The sequence below is a fragment of the Procambarus clarkii genome, chromosome 15 (assembly GCF_040958095.1).
Source record: "Procambarus clarkii isolate CNS0578487 chromosome 15, FALCON_Pclarkii_2.0, whole genome shotgun sequence".
Taxonomy (NCBI): Eukaryota; Metazoa; Arthropoda; class Malacostraca; order Decapoda; family Cambaridae; genus Procambarus; species Procambarus clarkii.
The window spans coordinates 51,380,804-51,406,540 of NC_091164.1; the positions used below are offsets into that span (position 1 = coordinate 51,380,804).

The 25,737-nt window shown below is 46.6% G+C and overlaps 1 protein-coding gene across 1 annotated transcript in view; it reads left to right on the plus strand.

Moving 5' to 3' along the window:
* LOC138365154 (uncharacterized) overlaps window positions 1–15,416 on the plus strand; it is a 60,637-nt gene extending 45,221 nt beyond the window's left edge. The window contains exons 3-4 of the mRNA XM_069325231.1: window positions 13,146–13,847; window positions 14,813–15,416. Coding sequence (XP_069181332.1) covers window positions 13,146–13,847; window positions 14,813–15,004 — 894 coding nt within the window. The 3' untranslated portion in view covers window positions 15,005–15,416. The remainder of the gene's footprint in view (window positions 1–13,145; window positions 13,848–14,812) is intronic.
* The last annotated feature ends 10,321 nt before the right edge of the window (window positions 15,417–25,737 follow it).

The window sequence follows — 25,737 nt, forward strand, 5'->3', positions numbered from 1 at the left end:
AGAGCAGCCCAAGGGTTAACAAAAACCAACTAATAATATCAGGGGTTTTGCGGCCTGATGAGGGTATCGACATCATAAAACCAAAACACGCTGAGTCCCTGATGAAGGTAATGCCATCATCAATTAATGCATTTTTAAAAATCCCATTTATTGTCCGAATATTATGGGACTGGTTTTAAATGTGCCCCTTTATATTGTGAACAGTTTGATAGCAAAATGAATGACGTAGCATGAAAATTGAGGTTAGAAAGCTGAAAAGAGTACAGTTCATCCTCACTAACGAACCCTGTTCTAGCGAATTCCCAGAAGATCCGAGCAAATTGAATTAGGTACTAAATGTTCAGTGGAACATACAAATGTTTGATTAAGCGAGGATTGTTCATCCAAGCAGTCACCGAGACCGAGCGTCGGAGGTGGCTGTCATCATCTATGATTCGCCAAAGTGTAAACAGTTATACAGTGTTTTATTATGCTTACCCATTGTTTCTAGGGATAAATGGTTGAAGGATGATAAAATGGTATCAAGGGTCATTGGTGAGAGTTGTTGTCAATGGGGGCAAGTGGTGTCAGTAGTTAGGGTTTATTGTTAGGGGGGAGGCAGGTGGTGTAAGTTATTCTCATGGAAGGCAGGTTGTCAGTGGTGTAAGTTGTCAGGGAAGCTGGAGTAATAGTGGTGTCAGGGGAGGCTGGTTGTGTCAGTGGTGGAAGTTGTCAGGGAATATGGAGTAACAGTAGTGTCAGGGGAGGCAGGTTGTGTCAGTGGAGAGCTCTGGCTCGAGTTATCATGTAAATGGCAACACGTGGCTGGCGCCTCCATGCTCCACCTCGATAGTTCACTCACTGTCTGCTTTTCACCAAATTAGCTGAGAAAATGTTACCATTTCAGTTGTTTGCAACACAAAGCTCTATCATATTCCATAGTCAAAATGAACAATTTATAATAAATTGTGGTGTCAATGGTGAGAGAATGTATTAGGGGGTGGAAAGGCGTCAGAGGAGGAGGGTGAGTAGAGACGCCGGCTGACTGCTGCAGCACGTGCCTGCCTCGATACTAAGCTCACTTGCTGCTTTTGACAAAATTAGGAGAGAAAATTTTACCATTTCAGTGGCTTGTAATGCATCACTCTACCATATTCCATAGTCAAAATGAAGAATTCATAATAAAGTGTGGGGTCAGTGGTGAGGGGATGTATTGGGGGGGGGGGGAGGGAGGGGTAAGGAGGCGGCTAGCCTCTATGCAGTCAACATTGGGTCGAGTTTCGTCGAGGTCTGGGTTCAAGGCCTGGTCTGAGGTCTGGCCTGAGGCCTGGTCTGAGGCCTGGTCTGAGGCCTGGTCTGAGGCCTGGTCTGAGGCCTGGCCTGAGGCCTGGTCTGGCCCAAAGCCTGTCAGTCTGGCTGCCACCCTCCCCCCCTCACTCCTATACTGCCAACATGCTACAACCCCCCCCTCCCCTCCCGCACCTGACTACCAGCGGCCGGCCCTGACCCTCCTTCCCCTACCACCGGTGGCCCACCAACCACCCGTCCTCTTCAGTTTGTTGAGAAAATTATGTGATTTTGCTTTTTTGGATTCAATAATGCTCATATATGTAGAATTTTTAATCCAAATTGTTTGTAAGTGATTGTTCTATCAAATGCCATAGTGAAAATGAAGACTTCATAATAAATGAATTGTTTATGAATATTTATGTAGACTGATACAGTTGGCTTATGGAAATCCTGGCCATTACATCATATTTGCGGCCACCAATAACAGTCACATAGTTTTGATTTTAATATGGAATTGTTTACAATTGATTGTTCTATCATGTGCCATGTTCAAAATGATAAATACATAATAAATAGATTTTCTGTGATTTTTTGTTTTGTTGATAGTGGATGTAGGACCTTTGTTATTTTCACATGAAGGGGAGGGACAGCCTGGGGCTGACGGGTAGAACGAATTCCGCAGTGAAACGAATCGGCCTCGCCTCATATAACGCCTACGCCTCGTTTGAGTGAGGTCACACTGTATAAACATTTGAGTGTGGTTTGTGCGCTCATGGCCAATGCTCAGCCTTCGTTGCAGTGTGTGCCAGGTCGCTTGCCAGGCCAGCAAAAGAGTTAATCTTCCTTGGAGATTTCAATTTACCGAGTCTAAGATGGAGAATGGCAAACACAAATATCATAGCAGAGAATAACCAACCACAGGTCAGAGAACTTTTGCGATTCTGTGACAAATTCTCGCTCAATCAACAGATTACAGAACCAACTAGGAACGAAGAGAAAACACACTAGACTTGTTTTCTAGTGTGTTTTTGTTGTTTTCTAGTTTTCTAGACTTGTTTTCTAGTTCATCATTAGTTCACAAACAATGATGAACTAATCAGAGACATCACAATCTCAGATACTTCATACTCAGACCATAAGCTCATTGAAGTGTGAACTAGCATAAATAATGGTAGTAGGTCTAAGAGACCCAACAAGCGAGAACGAATATTCAATCAATTCAATTTCAACAATAAGAGGATTGACTGGGAAAAAATAAATGTAGACCTTGCAACCATTCAATGGGAGACAGTCATAAACGACAAAACTCCCACACAGGGAATAGCTCAACTGACAGCTGAAGGTCTGCTTGAAGCATGTGCCTGTGAGGAGGGGCAGAAAGAGGACCACTCAAGAAAGAGAACACAGACAACTGTACAGGAGAAGGAAAAAAATAATGGAAATGCTTCGGCAGACACAACTATCACAAGCAAAAAAAATAAGCCTAAGCAGGGAGATCGAAGAAATAGAACAAACGTTGAAGCGATCATATGAGTCTGAGGAAATGGAATTGGAACAGAAAGCTATACAAGAGATAAGGAAAAATCCGAAATATTTTTTCACATACGCAAAATCAAAATCAAAAACCTCTACCAGTATTGGACCGTTAATTACAAATGAAGGTACGTACACAGAGGACAACAAAGAGATTAGTGAAATTCTAAGACGCCAGTATGAGGCTATGTGTAACACACCAATAAACAACATGAAAGTTGATGACCCAGACAGCTTCTTTATGAATGACATTCAAGCTGCAGATAATATAACGGATATTACCACAAACTCGGAAAACTTTGAAAGAGAAATTGACAATATGCCTATGCACTCAGCTCCTGGGCCTGACTCATGGAATTCAATATTCATAAAGAAATGTAAAGTACCAGTAGCGAGAGCACTCAGCGTAATTTGGAGAAAGAGCCTGGATACAGCGGAGATACCAGCAGCACTTAAATCTGCAGATATAGCTCCGTTGCACAAGGGGGGGAGTAAAGCTTTGGCAAAAAATTATAGGCCAGTTGCACTAACATCACACATAATAAAAGTGTTTAAAACGTTTGTATATAAGGTAATAACACCACAAACAGTATTGTTGGGGGTGAAACTTTAGTGCGTCTGACCTTGAATGTGTGAAGGAAGCAGCTGCCACCTGACTGTGTGTAGCGACGTCTCTTAGTGCCTGAACTAACTATATCAACTTAGTTGTACAGTTGTGGTGAACAAAACATGTAGATACTTACATATAACATCTGTATATAGTGAATAAAAGCAAAAACAGTATTGTGGGAGGAGAATGTGGGTGAGGGAGGGAGGAAGTAGCAGCCAGAGGCGGGCTGCCACTGGTTGCCACTGCCACTCAGCATGCCAACTTAGTGGTTCGTTATGGTGAACACGAATGTAGATACTTATATGTAACGTCTGTATATAGTGAATAAAAGCAAAAACAGTGTGGTGGGAGGAGAATGTGGGCGAGTGAGTGGCTGGCTGGTGTGTGGCGGTCACTCCTCGTTGCTTTTTGACTCATATTAGCGACTTAATGGTACGTTATGGTGAACAAAACATGCAGATATTTATATATAACCTGTGTTTATAGTGTAATAATCGACAAAGTATTTGTTCACTGTTTGATGAACATAATAATTGAATCAACAATATGCACATTATATTTTTGAGTACAGCGATGATTCACTCATTTTATTATATAAATATATCACACTACACACTATTGAATAATATTACAGCAAAAATACTATGAAAAATCAATCAGAGACATTGAAATAATTAGGTAATTATCTCTTTGTGGCCACTCCTGCCTGACAGCTGGCGAGCAACAGACCGCTTAGGACGCACGCTGAGTCAGCGCCTGTTTTTTGCCAGACTTCCCCGCCCTATAGCGGGCAATATATGCCACTTACGATTTTTTTATTATTTTTCCCATGATCAGAGAACACAAATTAACAGGTTTAAAAGAAGAAATAATTTTTTTTTGTATGCGCCTGTGGGTGACAAATGCTAAATAGCTTGGAGCCACACAAGGGGTTAAACATAATACAGGGTACATAACACAATCAAATTTGCCCATAGTAGGTAAGCACCATGTAAAGAATTTGGGAATAATGATGTCTAACGACCTAATGTTTAGGGAGCATAACCAAGCAAATATTGCGTCAGCCAGAAAAATGATGGATTACGAGAACTTTCAAATCCAGGGATCCCATCACAATGGTTGTGCTCTTCAAATCACTTGTGTTGTTGCATCATGAGTACTGCTCAGTACTCACTTTACCCTTCAGAGCAGGAGAGATTGCAGAAATAGAGGGAGTATAGAGAACATATACGGCATACATAGACCCGATAAAGCACCTAAATTATTGGGATCGTCTCAAAGCCCTCCAAATGTACTCACTAGAAAGTCGACGAGAGAGATATCAAATAATATACATATGGAAAATACTAGAGGGCCAGGTTCCAAATCTACACTGTAAAATAACAACATACTGGAGTGAATGATACGAAAGAAAATGCACAATAAAACCAGTGAAGAGCAGGGGTGCCATAGGCACAGAGAACACTGTATAAACATCAGTGGTCCGCGGTTGTTCAACATTCTCCCGGCAAGCATAAGAAATATTGCTGGGACAACCGTGGACATCTTCAAGAGAAAACTAGATAGGTTTCTCCAAGGAGTGCTGGACCAACCTGGCTGTGGTGGGTATGTGGGCCGCTCCAAGCAACAGCCTGGTGGACCAAACTCTCACAAGTCAGAGTTTGAGGAGTAGAGAGTACTCCTCAAGTACTTCCAGTAGAGTAGAAGTAGGAGTAGAACAACTCCCAGAACCCCATCAAGCAGGTAAACCGCCTCTAGATACAATGAAGATAAGCCTTAGGCTACACAATGAAACTTGTAAAAGCAACTGTATTGCTGCTGCCTCTAATATCAACTGGGAGTTTGAAATAGGTGACATAGTGAATATCAACCTTGCAGTGCAAACATTTCTTCACAAAACTTTTAGCCTTGCCTTAAGGCTACCTTGAGGTGTTTTCTGGGCTTAGCGTCTTTGCTGCCCGGTCGTCGACCAGGCCTCCTCGTTGCTGGATTGGTCAACCAGGCTGTTGAATGCGGCTACTCGCAGCCTGACGTATGAATCACAGCCTGGTTAATCAGCTATCATTTGGAGGTGCTTATTGAGTTCTCTCTTGAACATTGTGAGGGGTCGGCCAGTTATGCCTCTTATATTTAGTGGAAGCGTGTTGAACAGTATCAGGCCTCTGATGTTGACAGAGTTCTCTCAGAGTACTTATTGAACCTCTGCTCTTCAACGGGGGTATTCTGCACATGCTGCCATACCTTCCGGTCTCAAATGATATTATTTCTGTGTGCAGATTTGGGACCAGCCCCTCTACTATTTTCCACGAGTAAATTACAGTAGTTGCATGTCTCTGCACCTTTTCCAGTTTGTTGATGTGCTGCTTAAGATATGGGCACCATACAACCACTGCATATTCCAGTTTTGGTCTGACAATAGTTGTGAATAATTTCTTTAGTATTTTGCCATCCATGTATTTAAAAGCAATTCTAAAGTTAGAAAGTGTAGCATTGGCTCTTCACACAATGTTCTTTATGTGGTCCTCAGGTGATAGCTTTTTATCTAGAACCACTTCTAGATCTCTTTCTTTATCCGAATTCTTTAAAGATTTCTCACATTTCATAGAGGTGTCTGAATATAAAGTGAAAAAAATGCCGAAGGAGCTAAGTAAGAACAAAGCATTTGGTCCAGATGGAGTTTCACCATGGGTTTTGAGAGAATGTGCACTTGAGCTCAGCATTCCACTTAACAGATTTTTTCAGGCATCCCCGTGAACAGGAGTCCTAGCAGATGTGTGGAAAAAGGCTAACACAGAACAAATGTTTGCACTACAAGGTTGATATTCACTGTACTACCTATTTCAGATTCCCTGTTGATATTAGAGGCAGCAGCAATCTACAACAGTGGCAGCAGGGAAGATCCCATCAAATATAGACCTGTATCATTGACAAGTGTTATAGTGAAAATTTTGGAAAAAACCAGCGTTGAATGTAATGAAACGCCATTTTCTGGGTGAGACCCGGAGGCTCCCCGGAGCTTTACCAGGCTGATATGCTAATGTCAGACTTTGGCATCAGTCATGTGTATGGAGTTCAAGGGCCTACCGGGGACCACGGCCAGAACCTGGCCCCCTCAGAGAGGCAAGGGGAGCAATGGCCTATAGAATGGCTTATGCATCATTAACGATGCATAAGCAACAGGGCTCCATTAAGGAACATATAATCTCTTTCTACAACCAGACCATCACCAGAGAAGTCTTATAAAAAAACACGGAAATCATCGATAGACAGCGAAAGCAGGTGACTTGATATCTGCGAGGCACTACACATTAAGAAGTCGATACCAGCAATCAACAGCCAATTAATGCACAACTATTTTCTACCCACTTCAAGACTCCGCACCAATATAGAAGCATCAAGAAATATGGGCCAATATGCCCATTGCAGTTACTTACATTCTTCCTTTTAACTTACAAAATATTATACCCATTGTTTCGTGTTCTGTCTTGTGTTGAAAATTTGTTTTCACCTCATCCAAAACTGTTGTAACATATCACCTCACCCAAATGCAGGTATAAAATCAAAGCTGTTTAACCCTTACACTGCTCAGGGGCCCTGGGGACATTTACACCCCTGTGCGCAAGAAAAAAAAAAATTCAAAATTTTTTTTTCGTCTTCTAGACATGTTAATTTGTGTCCCCTGAGCACGGAAAAAATAAAAAAAAATCGTAGGTGGCATATTTTGGGCGCAATTGACCGAGGAAGTCTGGCAAAAAGTGGGCGTTGACAGAGCGGTCGTCAGACCCGGTCAGTGTCACCCGCGCTGACAGGTGGGAGTTGCCACAAAGATATTATTACCTAATTGTTTCAATGTCTTCAATTGATTTTTTCTTAGTTTTTTTGCAGTAATATTATTCAATAGTGTGTATTGTAATATATTTATATAATAAAAGTGGTGAATAATCGCTATACTCAAAAGTATGATGTGCATATTAGTGATTCAATTATTATGTTTATAAAACAATAAACAAATAGTTTTGCTGCTATTACACTCTATACACAGGTTATATATAAGTATCTGCATGTTTTGGTCACCATAACGAACCACTAAGTTGGTATTGAGAGTCGAAAAGCAACGAAGAGTTACCACCACACACCAGCCAGCCACTCGCTGCCACTCCCTCAACACAGGCACTAAACTTTCTTCCCCCAACAATACCATTTGTGGTGTTATTACACTATATACAGATGTTATATATAAGTATGTATATATTTTGTTCACAACTGTACAGCTAAGCTGATATAGTTAGTTCAGGCACTAAGAGTCGTCGCTATACACAGATGGCGGCTGGCGGCTCCCTCACTCATTCAAGGTCACACGCACTAAACTTTCTCCCCCAACAATACTGTTTGCAGTGTTATTACCCTATATACACATATTATATATAAGTATCTACATGTTTTATGCACCGTAACTGTACACCTAAGCTTGTAGTGCGCCCAGAGAGCATAGTGGCCACCCTCTAAACAGCTAGACAAATCGTGCAGACGACGTCACCTCCGTCACCCAAATGGCTCCTCCCAGCATAATCCTTATGCTGTTATTACACTAATACACACATTATATATAAGTATCTACATTTGTGTTCACCATAGAGAACCACTGACCTGGTATGGTGAATGCAAACAATAACAGGTGGCCACACAGTCAGTAAACGATGCTGTCTCCCTCCGTCTCTCAGCATCACTCCTCCCACAGCGCTAATTATTACAACAATCCTGTTATTATCACAACCCTGGTTATTTATATCACAGTCGTGGGTCATCTGTAATATTGTCATCGCTAAACAATAACAATTATATATATATTTTGACATTTTTCGGCGATGCTGTGGTCACAAGCTGAACAGCAAAGCTGTTCGCTCATGCTGCGTGCGCCAGCCTTGGTTGCTCCAACAGTACTGTGCCTCTTACACTTGAGAATATTGCCCACGATTTAAAAAAAAAATGGCGTCTGTTTACAAGAGCCCTGAGGAAGCTTCTGTGAACCCGGTGTAGCCGCGGGCCATTTGAATCGGGCCTGGCACCCTATGGCGTATATATACGCCATGCGCACCGTGGGACATGTTACTCAGGGCGTATATATACACCATGCGCAGTTTAAGGGTTAAACTCTGTTTAGTGTTTGCAAGTTATAGTTGTGTGTGTGTAAACTAAAGTCTTTGAAAATGTAATAAGTTATTACGAAACGCGTTCAAGTGTCGCGTCAGACTAGAAATAAAAATGAATTTTGGAGAATTGATTTTTCAATTACCATCAACAGTGAAAAGAAATATAAGAAATATTGAGAAAATTCGTGTTAGAATTATTAATCTTACTTTTTCGGTCATATTTAATAATATATGTCTACAGGAAAGAATGCTACCAAAATATACTAATATATATATATATATATATATATGTCGTACCTAGTAGCCAGAACTCACTTCTCAGCCTACTATGCAAGGCCCGATTTGCCTAATAAGCCAAGTTTTCATGAATTAATGTTTTTTCGTCTACCTAACCTACCTAACCTAACCTAACCTAGCTTTTTTTGGCTACCTAACCTAACCTTACCTATATATATAGGTTAGGTTAGGTTAGGTAGGGTTGGTTAGGTTCGGTCATATATCTACGTTAATTTTAACTCCAATAAAAAAAAATTGACCTCATACATAGTGAAAAGGGTAGCTTTATCATTTCATAAGAAAAAAATTATAGTAAATAAATTAATTCAGGAAAACTTGGCTTATTAGGCAAATCGGGCCTTGAATAGTAGGCTGATAAGTGAGTTCTGGCTACTAGGTACGACATATATATATATATATATATATATATATATATATATATATATAAATATATATATATATATATATATATATATATATATATATATATATATATATATATATATATATATTAGTATATTTTGGTAGCATTCTTTCCTGTAGACATATATTATTAAATATGACCGAAAAAGTAAGATTAATAATTCTAACACGAATTTTCTCAATATTTCTTATGTTTCTTTTCACTGTCGATGGTAATTGAAAAATCAGTTCTCCAAAATTCATTTTTATTTCTAGTCTGACGCCACACTTGAACGCGTTTCGTAATAACGTATTACATTTTCAAAGACTTTAGTTTACACACACACAACTATAACCTGCAAACACTAAACAGATTTCTTACTATGCTATAATTCAAATGGCTTTTCATTTTATATACCTGCATTTGGGTGAGGTGATATGTTACAACAGTTTTGGATGAGGTGAAAACAAACTTTCAACACAAGATAGAACACGAAATATTGGGTAAAGTTAAAGGGGAAGAATGGAAGTAAATGCAAAGGGCCTATTGGCCCATATTTCTTGATGCTTCTATATATTGGTGTGGAGTCTTGAAGTGGGTAGAATATAGTTGTGCATTAATTGGCTGTTGATTGCTGGTGTTGACTTCTTAATGTGTAGTGCCTCGCAGATATCAAGCCGCCTGCTATCGGTGTATCTATCGATGATTTCCGTGTTTTTTGTTAAGACTTTTCTGGTGATGGTATGGTTGTGGGAAGAGATTATATGTTCCTTAATGGAGCCATGTTGCTTATGTATCGTTAATCGCCTGGAAAGAGATGTTGTTGTCTTGCCTATATACTGAGTTCTTTGAGGCTTACAGTCCCCAAGTGGGCATTTGAAGGCATAGACGACATTGGTCTCTTTCAAACCGTTCTGCTTTGTGTCTGGAGAGTTTCTCATGAGTAGGATGGCAGTTTTCTTGGTTTTATAGTAAATCGTTAATTGTATCTTCTGATTTTTGTCTGTAGGGATAACGTTTCTATTAACAATATCTTTCAGGACCCTTTCCTGCGTTTTATGAGCTGTGGAAAAGAAGTTCCTGTAAAATAGTCTAATAGGGGGTACAGGTGTTGTGTTAGTTGTCTCTTCAGAGGTTGCATGGCGTTTCACCTTCCTTCTTATGATGTCTTCAACGAAACCATTGGAGAAGCCGTTGTTGACTAGGACCTGCCTTACCCTACAAAGTTCTTCATCGACCTGCTTCCATCCTGAGCTGTGGCTGAGAGCACGGTCGACATAAGCGTTAACAACATTCCTTTTGTACCTGTCTGGGCAGTCACTATTGGCATTGAGGCACATTCCTATGTTTGTTTCTCTAGTGTAGACTGCAGTGTGGAAACCTCCGCTCCTTTCCATGAATGTTACATCTAGAAAGGGCAGCTTCCCATCCTTCTCCATCTCGTAGGTGAAACGCAACACAGAATTTCGCTCAAATGCCTCCTTCAGCTCCTGCAGATGTCTAACCTCAGGTACCTGAGTAAAAATGTCGTCAACATACCTGCAGTATATGGCCGGTTTCAAGTTCATGTCGACTAAGACCTTTTGTTCGATGGTACCCATGTAGAAGTTTGCAAACAGAACACCTAGGGGAGAACCCATAGCGACCCCATCTACTTGCTTATACATGTGCCCATCCAGGCTCAAGAAGGGTGCCTCTTTAGTACAACCTTGGAGTTTTTTCCTTAGAATGTTTTCTGGTATGTCAAGAGGAGTACAGGCCAGATCACGATACACTCTGCCCGCTATCTATATATATATTTATATATATGTATATATATATATATATATATATATATATATATATATATATATATATATATATATATATATATATAATATACAGTGGCACCTCAACATACGATTGCCCCTACTTGCGATAATTTCGAGTTACGATGTAAATTTCATCGAAAAATGCAACTCGACATCCGATGGTGTCGTCGACTTACGATATTTGTTGGTACACGTTCAGGTCGACCGAGCGAGTGGTTCCCAGTCACGTGGCCGACCTGCCTCAGTTTACTACAGCTGCCCGCTTAGTGGTGATCGCGCCTATAAGAAATTCCACTTTTGTGGTGATTTTTTGCATTTTGAACATTAAAGTAATTATTATATACCTTGCCATGAGTCCCAGGAAAGTCAGTGGTAAGGCTCAACATATGAAAACCCATGTAAGGATGAGCATATAGCAGATACAAGAGTACAGAATGTCTCTTCCTCAACAATTAAGAAAATGTGTGCAGCATGGGAAGAATTGCAAACCTTTGCTGAAACGACTCGCCCAAATCAAGCTGCAGTAGGCCGTTGCCTTAACCTATTCAATGACACTGATGCATCATTACAGACAAATGTTAAAATTAAGGGAACAACAAATGCCTCTTGACAAATTTGTAGTGAGACAAACAAGCACTGAATCATAACCAGGTTCTAGTGGTATTCAGGCAAAACGTAGGAAAGAGAGTACCCTAGAGAAAACATCACTGCCTGATGTGATAATGGAAGGGGACTCCCCTTCCAAACAGGAACAACACTCTTCCTCCCCCCTCATCACCATCTTCCATACGCCATCAAGAGCCCTTCATAAAGGTAAGAGACACTTTGGTACTGTATTGTAGTTAGAAAAAAACATTGTATTCAGTATAAAATGTATTTGTATGTTAATATTTTGGAAGGTGGGGAACGGATTAATTCAATTCCCTTTATTTCTTATGGGAAAAATCGCTTCGACTTACGATCCATCTCTGGGAACGGATTAGCATCGGAAGTCGAGGCCCCATTGTGTGTTTATATATATATATATGTATATATATATATATATATATATATGTCGTACCTAGTAGCCAGAACGCACTTCTCAGCCTACTATGCAAGGCCCGATTTGCCTAATAAGCCAAGTTTTCATGAATTAATTGTTTTTCGACTACCTAACCTACCTAACCTAACCTAACTTTTTCGGCTACCTAACCTAAAAAGATAGGTTAGGTTAGGTAGGGTTGGTTAGGTTCGGTCATATATCTACGTTAATTTTAACTCCAATAAAAAAAAATTGACCTCATACATAATGAAATGGGTAGCTTTATCATTTCATAAGAAAAAAATTAGAGAAAATATATTAATTCAGGAAAACTTGGCTTATTAGGCAAATCGGGCCTTGCATAGTAGGCTGAGAAGTGCATTCTGGCTACTAGGTATGACATATATATATATATATATATATATATATATATATATATATATATATATATATATATATATATATACTGTACTTTATAAATCAAATAGATAAGATTTGGTGGTCTTATCACCACCAAATCAACTAAGCCCAGATTTGTGTGAGACCAATAGTCAATTTATCCATCATGGTTATGTTTGGTGAAGAGTATCACTCAATCTCAACAGTCCTGTAACGTAATTTTGTGTTCCCATAGTAAGTGTAAAATAATCCAGAGTTATTCAATAAAACCCATGTGTTAAGATGTAACCCTCAGTGTACTTATTGTCCAACTTAGACTAAGAATACTTGATCCTTCCCCCATTATCACATACGATACATACATTTCCTGCCATTATTCATAATAAAGTAAGGACGGGTTTTGTTAGTCTGTACTCTCAGGTACGGCTTACAAACAGCCCTGCTGTTGCAATATATTACCAAAATATATTATCCCATACTCCGGGATATGTTTATAAAAAATATTGGCCCTTGCTGTGAATGTGTTAATCTGTCAGTAATATTAACTCTGCTCTAGAATAGCTAATGCAAAGAATGTATAAATATATTATGTAATTTGTATTAGTAAATAAAGTACTGTAATATTAGTTTTAGTTGTAAATACATTTAGCAAACTAAATATTCTTTTCCACAGGATTACAAGCCAGAGGAATGTTCAGTGTGTTTTAACGATTATGCCGAAAATCGGCTACGACCTCGTACACTGCCATGTGGCCACACATTCTGCTCCCAGTGTATTGACAATGCTATCAAGAATAGTCAGCTGACCTGCCCCAGCTGCCGTGCCGAGCACGCTGCCACAGCCTCTACTCAGTTCCCAATTAACTATGCTGTGGAGGCTTTTGTTAGGAAACTAAAAAATACCCAGCTAACAACTGAGGAAGTAGTGCCAGCAAAACCTTATGAAGGTCCTGCCAAAGGCATCAGTAAGACATTACGTTCCATGGTGCAGGAGCAGATGAGCAGCATCAGCCGCCTCATTATTAGCTGTGAAGAGGTACTGTCCCAGCTGGGGGAGTACCGGGGGCAGCTGGGGGACTGGAAGACTCACCACCTCCAGCTCCAGGACAGACTCTATGCTCTGGTAGAGCAGAATAAGTCAGCAATGAAGCTCTTGGAACTGGAGGATACCAGTGTGGTGGATATAACAACACAAGGAGAGGAAGGGAAGGCTCAGCTGCAGGCCATGTTGGGGATCCTCGACACAGTCAACACCCCACAGGAGGTTGGCACAACCATAGACACAGCTGATGGGTGCAGCATGAAGATAGAAGATTGGCTCTGGAAGTGCCAGGAACTCTTCCCAGATGTCAAGACTGTCCACACCTCAGTGAAGGTACACTACCGAAGGTCACATTGTTCTCACACAACTGAGTGTAGTATTGCCTCTATATAAATACTTTTGACATGGAGACACATCAAGATAAGAGTTGACTTTATATATAGGAAACATTTGTATTAATAAAGTCAACTGTCATCTTGGTGTTTCTCTACACTGTGGTCAGTGTAGAGAAACACCATTACTTATATTGTGAAATTATTTTGCTCAGAGCCTGATGCTCATTATAGTCCAGTTACTCTACTAAGAGCCTAATGCTTCATTATAGTCCAGTTACTTTACTCAGAGCCTGATGCTTCATTATAGTCCAGTTACTTTACTCAGAGCCTGATGCTTCATTATAGTCCTGTTACTTTACTGAGTGCCTGATGCTTCATTATAGTCCAGTTACTTTACTCAGAGCCTGATGCTTCATTATAGTCCAGTTACTTTACTCAGAGCCTGATGCTTCATTATAGTCCAGTTACTTTACTCAGAGCCTGATGCTTCATTATAGTCTAGTTACTTTACTCAGAGCCTGATGCTTCATTATAGTCCAGTTACTTTACTCAGAGCCTGATGCTTCATTATAGTCCAGTTACTTTACTGAGTGCCTGATGCTTCATTATAGTCCAGTTACTTTATTCAGAGCCTGATGCTTCATTATAGTCCAGTTACTTTACTCAGAGCCTGATGCTTCATTATAGTCCAGGTTCCACATTAATGTTTGTGTTGGTAATGACAGGTGCAGGAGACCATCAGGGAGGCCCTGGAGATGATGGCCACAGAGACAGGTGCCACAGCTGACCCCGTACACCTGGGAGACTCAGCCTCCACCATTAATGTTTGTGTTGGTAATGACAGGTGCAGGAGACCATCAGGGAGGCCCTGGAGATGATGACCACAGAGACAGGTGCCACAGCTGACCCCGTACACCTGGGAGACTCAGCCTCCACCATTAATGTTTGTGTTGGTAATGACAGGTGCAGGAGACCATCAGGGAGGCCCTGGAGATGACGACCACAGAGACAGGTGCCACAGCTGACCCCGTACACCTGGGAGACTCAGCCTCCAGCATCATGAATAAAGTTCAAGAAATCACTGGACAGATCCCCCAGAAGCAGTTAACAGTAAGTTTTTTATTTTCTCTCTTAGGTCATATCACAAGATATTGAGTTGCGTTTTGAGGAGAGGAAGCCTGTTCTTAGGTTTATCGAGGTTCCCCAAGGTCAACTACTGACTTTCCTTAACTTACAATTTACAATAGTTTCCTACCCCTGGGATAAATATTTTCTGGTAGGTGAACAGACCCAACAGGTGAAAGGAAGCATGTGAACCATTTCTGTCCTGCATGGTGATTGAACCTGTGATCCTCTATTGAACCCGGGATCCTGGCTCCCCTCACAGAGGCGCAAAGAGTGGGTGACACTACACTAACCAACCGGGAAAGCATTCAGGAAAACAGTGAACCAAAACAGACCACTGCTGGGTTCGAAGAGACTGAAGCCTTAGAACTGCCAACAAACTCCCAGACAATGCCAGCACCAAACCCCTGCCAGTACAGGGGGCTGGAATTACAGGTCCAACACCAACCCCCTGCCAGTAGAGGGGGAGGGGCTGGAGATACAGGTCCAGCACCAACCCTCCTGCCAGTAGGTGGGGGCTGAAGTTACAGGTCCAGCACCAACCCCCCTGCCAGCAGGTGGGGGCTGAAGCTACAGGTCCAGCACCAACCTCCTGCCAGTAGAGGGGGCTGAAGCTACAGGTCCAGCACCAACCCCTCTGCCAGTAGCTGGGGGGGGGGGGAAGCTGGAGCTACATTTCCAGCACCAACCCCCTGCCAGTAGAGAGGGGCTGTAGCTAAAGGACCAGCACCAACCCCCTGCCAGTAGAGGGGGGGGGGGGTGTGGAGCTACAGGTTCAGCACGAACCCCATGCCAGTAGAGGTGGGCTGGAGCTACAGGTTCAGAATCAACCCCCTGCCAGTAGAGGGGGGTCTGGAGCTACAGCTCCAGCACCAACCCCCCTGCCAGTAGAAGGGGAGCTGGAGCGACAGGTCCAACACCAACCCCCTGCCAATAGAGGGGGGCTGGAGCTACAGGTCCAGCACCAACCCCTTACCAGTAGAGTGAGGCTGGAGCTACATTTCCCACACCAACCCCCTGCCAGTATAGGAGTGGGGCTGGAGCTACAGGTCCAAAATCCACCCCTTGCCAGTAGAGGGGGGCGGCTTGAGGTACAGGTCCAGGACCAGGCCCCTGCCAGTAGATGGGGGGGGGGGGCTGGAGCTACACGTCCAACACCAACCACCTGCCAATAGAAGGGGGCTGGAGCTACAGGTCCAGCACCAACCCCCTGCCAGTAGAGAGGGGGCTGGAGCTACAGGTCCAGCACCAACCCCCCTGCCAGTAGAGTGAGGCTGGAGCTACAGGTCCAGCACCAACCCCTGCCAGTACCTGGTTGATGGGGTTCTGGGAGTTCTTCTACTCCCCAAGCCCGGCCCGAGGCCAGGCTCGACTTGTGAGAGTCTGGTCCACCAGGCTGTTGCTTGGAGCGGCCCGCAGGGCCACATACCCACCACAGCCCGGCTGATCCGGAACTTCTCTTAGAAAACCGTCCAGTTTTCTCTTGATGATGTCCACAGTTGTTCCGGCAATATTTATTATAGTCGCTGGGAGGACGTTGAACAAGCGCTGACCTCTGATGTTTATACAGTGCTCTCTGATTGTGCCTATGGCACCCCTGCTCTTCACTGGTTCAATCTTGCATTTTCTTCCATATCGTTCACTCCAGTACGTTGTTATTTTACTGTGTACATTTTGGACCTGACCCTTCAGTATTTTCAATGTGTATATTATGTGGTATCTCTCTCGTCTCCTTTCAAGAGAGTACATTTGGAGAGCTTTGAGACGATCCCAATAATTTAGGTGTTTTATCTCGTCTATGCGTGCCGTATATGTTCTCAGTATTCCCTCTATTTCAGCAATCTCTCCTGCTCTAAAGGGGGGGACTGAGTACTGAACAGTACTCGAGACGGAACAACACAAGTGACTTGAAGAGTACAACCATTGTGTTGGGATCCCTGGATTTGAAAGTTCTCGTAATCCATCCAATCATTTTTCTGGCTGATGCGATATTTGCTTGGTTATGCTCCCTAAACGTTACATCGTCGGACATCATTATTCCCAAATCCTTGACATGCAGTAGAGGTGGGCTAAAGCTACAGATTCAGAACCAACCCCCTGCCAGTAGAGAGGGGCTGGAGCTTTAGGTCCAGCACCAGCCCCCTGCCAGTAGAGGTGGGCTGGAGCTACAGGTCCAGCACCAACCCCCTGCCAGTAGAGGGGGGTTGAAGGCACAGGTCCAGCACCAACCCCTTGCCAGTAGAGGGGAGGTTGGAGCTACAGGTCCAGCACCAAACCTCTGCCAGTAGAAAGGGGCTGGGGCTACAGATCCAGCACCATCCCCTGCCAGTAGAGGGGGGGGGGGGCTGGAGCTATAGGTCCAGCACCAACCCCCCTGCCAGTAGAAAGGGACTTGAGTTACAGGTCCAGCACCAATCCCGAATTCCAGGAGAGGGGACTGGAACTACAGGTCCAGCACCAACCCCCCAGCCAGTAAAGGGGGGCTGGAGCTACAGGTCCAGAACCAACCCCCTGCCGTTAGAGGGGGGTGGGGGCTGGAACTACAGGTCTAGCACCAAATTCCTGGCACTTGAGGGGGGCTGGAACTACAGGTCCAGCACCATCCCCCCTGCCAGAAGAGGGGGGGGGGGGGCTGGGGCTACAGGTCCAACACCAACCCCCTGTCAGGAGAGGGGGCGCTGAAGCTACAGGTCCAGGACCAACCCCCTGCCAGTAGAGGGGGGGCTGTAGCTATCACAAAATCACAAAATACATGGAATCACAGCAACTCCATAACCCCGGACAACATGGTTTCAGAACAGGGCGCTCTTGCCTGTCGCAGTTGCCGGACCACTATGATATGGCATTAGATGCTATGGAAGACAAACATAACGCAGATGTAATTTACACAGATTTCGCAAAAGCTTTTGATAAATGTGACCATGGTGTTATTGCACATAAAATGCGTTCAAAAGGAATTACCGGAAAAATAGGCAGATGGATCTACAATTTCCTGACCAACAGAACCCAATGTGTAATAGTCAACAAAATAAAATCCAGCCCATCATCTGTGAAGAGCTCAGTCCCCCAGGGTACTGTGCTTGCTCCAGTACTTTTTCTCATCCTCATTTCGGACATAGACAAGAACACAACCTATAGCACTGTATCATCCTTTGCAGATGACACTAGGATCTTCATGAGAGTAGGCAACATAGAGGACACGGCGAACCTCCAGTCAGATGTAGATCAGGTCTTTCTATGGGCTACAGAAAATAATATGGTGTTTAACGAAGATAAGTTCCAGCTCATGCGCTATGGAAAAAATGAAAATATAAAAACGGAAACCACGTACAAAACTCAGGCAAATCATAACATAGAACGAAAAGGCAATGTAAAGGATCTGGGTGTACTCATGTCGGAAGACCTTACCTATAAAGAACACAATAAAGTAGCCGTCACAACTGCAAGAAAAATGACAGGTTGGATAACAAGAACTTTTCACACTAGAGATGCTATACCGATGATGATACTTTTCAAAACGCTTGTGCTCTCTAGAGTGGAGTACTGCTGCACAATGACAGCACCTTTCAAAGCTGGAGAAATTACTGAACTGGAGAGCTTGCAGAGATCCTTTACTGCTAGAATCCACTCAGTAAAACATCTAAACTATTGGGACCGACTAAAGAGCCTAAAACTGTACTCCTTTGAGCGCAGGCGGGAGAGGTACATAATAATTTACACGTGGAAAATATTAGAGGGGCTGGTCCCAAACCTGCACACAGAAATAACATCACATGAGCCCAGAAGACATGGCAGGATGTGCAGAATACCCCCGTTGAAAAACAGAGGTGCAACTAGTACTCTGAGAGAGAACTCTATCAACATCAGAGGTCCGAGACTGTTCAACACGCTTCCACTACACATAAGGGGCATAACAGGCCGACCCCTCACAGTGTTCAAGAGAGAACTGGATAAGCACCTCCAAAGGATACCTGATCATCCAGGCTGTGACTCGTACGTCAGGCTGCGAGCAGCCGCATCCAACAGCCTGGTTGATCAGTCCGGCAACCAGGAGGCCTGGTCGACGACCGGGCCGCGGGGACGCTAAGCCCCGGAAGCACCTCAAGGTAACCTCAAGGTAACAGGTCCAGCACCAACCCTCCCCCTGCCAGTAGAGTGAGGCTGGAGCTACAGGTCCAGAACCAACCCCCTGCCAGTAGAGGGGGGTTGAAGGCACAGGTCCAGCACCAACCCCTTGCCAGTAGAGGGGAGGTTGGAGCTACAGGTCCAGCACCAAACCTCTGCCAGTAGAAAGGGGCTGGGGCTACAGATCCAGCACCATCCCCCCCTGCCAGTAGAGGGGGGGGGGGGGCTGGAGCTTTAGGTCCAGCACCAGCCCCCTGCCAGTATAGATGGGCTGGAGCTTCAGGTCCAGAACCAACCCCCTGTCATTACAGGGGGGGGGGGGGCTGGAGCTACAGGTCCAGCACCAACTTCCTGCCAGTAGAAGGGGGCTGGAGCTACAGGTCCAGCACATCCCCCTGCCAGTAGAGGAGGGGGGGGGGCTGGAGCTACAGGTCCAGCACCAACCCCCATGTCAGTAGAGGGGGGGCTGGAGCTAAAGGTCCAGCACCAACCCCCTGCCAGGAGAGGGGGGGTTGGAGCTACAGGTTCAGCACCAACCCCCTGCCAGTAGAGGGGGGGCTGGAGCTACAGGTCCAGGACCAATCCCCTGCCAGTAGAGGGGGGGCTGGAGCTACAGGTTCAGCACCAACCCCCAGCCAGTAGAGGGGAGGCTGAAGCTACAAGTCCAGCACCAACCCCCTGCCAGTAGAGGGGGCTGGAGCTACAGGTCCAGCACCAACCCCCTGCCAGTAGAAGGAGAGCTGGAGCTACAGGTCCAGCACCAACCCCCCCCTTCCCGGCCAGTAGAGAGGGGCTGGAGCTACAGGTTCAGCACCAACCCCCTGCCAGTAGAGGGGTGCTGGAGCTACAGGTCCAGCACCAACCCCCCTGCCAGTAGAGATGGGCTGGAGCTACAGGTCCAGCACCAACCCCCTGCCAGTATAGAAGGGCTGGAGCTACAGGTCCAACACCAACCCCCTGCCAGTAGAGGGGGGCTGGAGCTACAGGTCCAGCACCAACCCCCTGCCAGTAGAGGTGGGCTGGAGCTACAGGTCCAGCACCAACGTCCTGGCAGTAGAGGGAGGCTGGAACTACAGGTCCAGCACCAACCTGCTGCCAGTAGAGGGGGGGCTGAAGCTACAGGTACAGCACCAACTCCTGCTAGTAGAGGGCGGCTGGAGCTACAGGTCCAGCACCAACACCCTGCCAAATGAGGGAGACGGAGCTACAGGTCCAACACCAACCCCCTGCCAGTAGAGGGTGGATGGAGCTACAGGTCCATCACAAACCCCTTGGCATTAGAGGAGGGATGGAGCTATAGGTCCAGCACCAACTCCTTGCCAGTAGAGGGGGGCTGGAGCTACAGGTCCAGCACCAACCCCCTGCCAGTAGAGGTGGGCTGGAGCTACAGTTCCAGCACCAACGTCCTGGCAGTAGAGGGAGGCTGGAACTACAGGTCCAGCACCAACCTGCTGCCAGTAGAGGGGGGCTGAAGCTACAGGTACAGCACCAACTCCTGCTAGTAGAGGGCGGCTGGAGCTACAGGTCCAGCACCAAGCCCCTGCCAGTTGAGGGAGACGGAGCTACAGGTCCAACATCAACCCCCTGCCAGTAGAGGGTGGATGGAGCTACAGGTCCATCACAAACACCTTGGCATTAGAGGAGGGATGGAGCTATAGGTCCAGCACCAACTCCTTGCCAGTAGAGGGGGGCTGAAGCTACAGGTCCAGCACCAACCCCCCCTGCCAGTAGAGGGGGGGTTGGAGCTACAGGTCCAGCACCAACCCCCCTGCCAGTAGAGTGAGGCTGGAGCTACAGGTCCAGCACCAACCCCCCTGCCAGTAGAGTGAGGCTGGAGCTACAGGTCCAGCACCAACCCCTGCCAGTACCTGGTTGATGGGGTTCTGGGAGTTTTTCTACTCCCCAAGCCCGGCCCGAGGCCAGGCTCGACTTGTGAGAGTCTGGTCCACCAGGCTGTTGCTTGGAGCGGCCCGCAGGGCCACATACCCACCACAGCCCGGCTGATCCGGAACTTCTCTTAGAAAACCGTCCAGTTTTCTCTTGATGATGTCCACAGTTGTTCCGGCAATATTTATTATAGTCGCTGGGAGGACGTTGAACAAGCGCTGACCTCTGATGTTTATACAGTGCTCTCTGATTGTGCCTATGGCACCCCTGCTCTTCACTGGTTCAATCTTGCATTTTCTTCCGTATCGTTCACTCCAGTACGTTGTTATTTTACTGTGTACATTTTGGACCTGACCCTTCAGTATTTTCAATGTGTACATTATTTGGTATCTCTCTCGTTTCCTTTCAAGAGAGTACATTAGGAGAGCTTTGAGACGATCCCAATAATTTAGGTGTTTTATCTCGTCTATGCGTGCCGTATATGTTCTCAGTATTCCCTCTATTTCAGCAATCTCTCCTGCTCTAAAGGGGGGGGGACTGAGTACTGAACAGTACTCGAGACGGAACAACACAAGTGACTTGAAGAGTACAACCATTGTGATGGGATCCCTGGATTTGAAAGTTCTCGTAATCCATCCGATCATTTTTCTGGCTGATGCGATATTTGCTTGGTTATGCTCCCTAAACGTTACATCGTCGGACATCATTATTCCCAAATCCTTGACATGCAGTAGAGGTGGGCTAAAGCTACAGATTCAGAACCAACCCCCTGCCAGTAGAGAGGGGCTGGAGCTTTAGGTCCAGCACCAGCCCCCTGCCAGTAGAGGTGGGCTGGAGCTACAGGTCCAGAACCAACCCCCTGCCAGTAGAGGGGGGTTGAAGGCACAGGTCCAGCACCAACCCCTTGCCAGTAGAGGGGAGGTTGGAGCTACAGGTCCAGCACCAAACCTCTGCCAGTAGAAAGGGGCTGGGGCTACAGATCCAGCACCATCCCCTGCCAGTAGAGGGGGGGGGGGGGGCTGGAGCTATAGGTCCAGCACCAACCCCCCTGCCAGTAGAAAGGGACTTGAGTTACAGGTCCAGCACCAATCCCGAATTCCAGGAGAGGGGACTGGAACTACAGGTCCAGCACCAACCCCCCAGCCAGTAAAGGGGGGCTGGAGCTACAGGTCCAGAACCAACCCCCTGCCGTTAGAGGGGGGGGTGGGGGCTGGAACTACAGGTCTAGCACCAAATTCCTGGCACTTGAGGGGGGCTGGAACTACAGGTCCAGCACCATCCCCCCTGCCAGAAGAGGGGGGGGGGGCTGGGGCTACAGGTCCAACACCAATCCCCTGTCAGGAGAGGGGGCGCTGAAGCTACAGGTCCAGGACCAACCCCCTGCCAGTAGAGGGGGGCTGTAGCTATCACAAAATCACAAAATACATGGAATCACAGCAACTCCATAACCCCGGACAACATGGTTTCAGAACAGGGCGCTCTTGCCTGTCGCAGTTGCCGGACCACTATGATATGGCATTAGATGCTATGGAAGACAAACATAACGCAGATGTAATTTACACAGATTTCGCAAAAGCTTTTGATAAATGTGACCATGGTGTTATTGCACATAAAATGCGTTCAAAAGGAATTACCGGAAAAATAGGCAGATGGATCTACAATTTCCTGACCAACAGAACCCAATGTGTAATAGTCAACAAAATAAAATCCAGCCCATCAACCGTGAAGAGCTCAGTCCCCCAGGGTACTGTGCTTGCTCCAGTACTTTTTCTCATCCTCATTTCGGACATAGACAAGAACACAACCTATAGCACTGTATCATCCTTTGCAGATGACACTAGGATCTTCATGAGAGTAGGCAACATAGAGGACACGGCGAACCTCCAGTCAGATGTAGATCAGGTCTTTCTATGGGCTACAGAAAATAATATGGTGTTTAACGAAGATAAGTTCCAGCTCATGCGCTATGGAAAAAATGAAAATATAAAAACGGAAACCACGTACAAAACTCAGGCAAATCATAACATAGAACGAAAAGGCAATGTAAAGGATCTGGGTGTACTCATGTCGGAAGACCTTACCTATAAAGAACACAATAAAGTAGCCGTCACAACTGCAAGAAAAATGACAGGTTGGATAACAAGAACTTTTCACACTAGAGATGCTATACCGATGATGATACTTTTCAAAACGCTTGTGCTCTCTAGAGTGGAGTACTACTGCACAATGACAGCACCTTTCAAAGCTGGAGAAATTACTGAACTGGAGAGCGTGCAGAGATCCTTTACTGCTAGAATCCACTCAGTAAAACATCTAAACTATTGGGACCTACTAAAGAGCCTAAAACTGTACTCCCTTGAGCGCAGGCGGGAGAGGTACATAATAATTTACACGTGGAAAATATTAGAGGGGCTGGTCCCAAACCTGCACACAGAAATAACATCACATGAGACCAGAAGACATGGCAGGATGTGCAGAATACCCCCGTTGAAAAACAGAGGTGCAACTAGTACTCTGAGAGAGAACTCTATCAACATCAGAGGTCCGAGACTGTTCAACACACTTCCACTACACATAAGGGGCATAACTGGCCGACCCCTCACAGTGTTCAAGAGAGAACTGGATAAGCACCTCCAAAGGATACCTGATCAACCAGGCTGTGACTCGTACGTCAGGCTGCGAGCAGCCGCGTCCAACAGCCTGGTTGATCAGTCCGGCAACCAGGAGGCCTGGTCGACGACCGGGTCGCGGGGACGCTAAGCCCCGGAAGCACCTCAAGGTAACCTCAAGGTAATAGGTCCAGCACCAACCCTCCCCCTGCCAGTAGAGTGAGGCTGGAGCTACAGGTCCAGCACCAACCCCCTGCCAGTAGAGGGGGGGCTAGAGCTACAGGTCCAGAACCAACCCCCTGCCAGTAGAGGGGGGTTAATTGAAGGCACAGGTCCAGCACTAACCCCTTGCCAGTAGAGGGGAGGTTGGAGCTACAGGTCCAGCACCAAACCTCTGCCAGTAGAAAGGGGCTGGGGCTACAGATCCAGCACCATCCCCCCCTGCCAGTAGAGGGGGGGGGGGCTGGAGCTTTAGGTCCAGCACCAGCCCCCTGCCAGTAGAGGTGGGCTGGAGCTTCAGGTCCAGAACCAACCCCCTGTCATTACAGGGGGGGGGGGCTGGAGCTACAGGACCAGCACCAACTTCCTGCCAGTAGAAGGGGGCTGGAGCTACAGGTCCAGCACATCCCCCTGCCAGTAGAGGGGGGGGGGGCTGGAGCTACAGGTCCAGCACCAACCCCCATGCCAGTAGAGGGGGCTGGAGCTACAGGTCCAGGACCAATCCCCTGCCAGTAGAGGGGGGGGCTGGAGCTAAAGGTCCAGCACCAACCCCCTGCCAGGAGAGGGGGGGGGTTGGAGCTACAGGTCCAGCACCAACTCCCTGCCAGTAGAGGGGGGGCTGGAGCTACAGGTCCAGGACCAATCCCCTGCCAGTAGAGGGGGGGGCTGGAGCTACAGGTTCAGCACCAACCCCCAGCCAGTAGAGGGGAGGCTGAAGCTACAAGTCCAGCACCAACCCCCTGCCAGTAGAGGGGGCTGGAGCTACAGGTCCAGCACCAACCCCCTGCCAGTAGAAGGAGAGCTGGAGCTACAGGTCCAGCACCAACCCCCTCCCCCCCGCCCCCGGCCAGTAGAGAGGGGCTGGAGCTACAGGTTCAGCACCAACCCCCTGCCAGTAGAGGTGGGCTGGAGCTACAGGTCCAGCACCAACGTCCTGGCAGTAGAGGGAGGCTGGAACTACAGGTCCAGCACCAACCTGCTGCCAGTAGAGGGGGGCTGAAGCTACAGGTACAGCACCAACTCCTGCTAGTAGAGGGCGGCTGGAGCTACAGGTCCAGCACTAACCCCCTGCCAGATGAGGGAGACGGAGCTACAGGTCCAACACCAACCCCCTGCCAGTAGAGGGTGGATGGAGCTACAGGTCCATCACAAACCCCTTGGCATTAGAGGAGGGATGGAGCTATAGGTCCAGCACCAACTCCTTGCCAGTAGAGGGAAGCTGAAGCTACAGGTCCAGCACCAACCCCCCCTGCCAGTAGAGGGGGGGTTGGAGCTACAGGTCCAGCACCAACCCCCTGCCAATAGAAGAGGGCTGGAGCTACAGGTCCAGCACCAACCCGCTGCCAGTAGAGGGGGGCTGGAGCTACAGGTCCAACACCAACCCCCTGTCAGTAGAGGGAGACTGGAGCTACAGGTCCAGCACCAACCCCCTGCCAGTAGAGGCGGGCTGGAGCTACAGGTCCAGCACCAACCCCCCTGGCAGTAGAGGTGGGCTTTAGCTACAGGTCCAGCACCAACCCCCTGCCAGTAGAGGGAGGCTGGAGCTAATTGTCCAACACCAACCCCCTGCCAGTAGAGGGAGACTGGAGCTACAGGTCCAGCACCAACCCCCTGCCAGTAGAGGGGGGCTGGAGCTACAGGTCCAACACCAACCCCCTGCCAGTAGAGGGAGACTGGAGCTACAGGTCCAGCACCAACCCCCTGCCAGTAGAGGCGGGCTGGAGCTACAGGTCCAGCACCAACCCCCTGCCAGTAGAGGGGGGTTGGACATACTGGTCCAGCACCAACCCCCTGCCAGTAGAAGAGGGCTGGAGCTACAGGTCCAGCACTAACCCTCTGTCAGTAGAGGGTGGGCTGGAGCTACAGGTCCAGCACCAACCCCTTGCCAGTAGAAGGGGGCTGGAGTTACTGGTCCAGCACCAA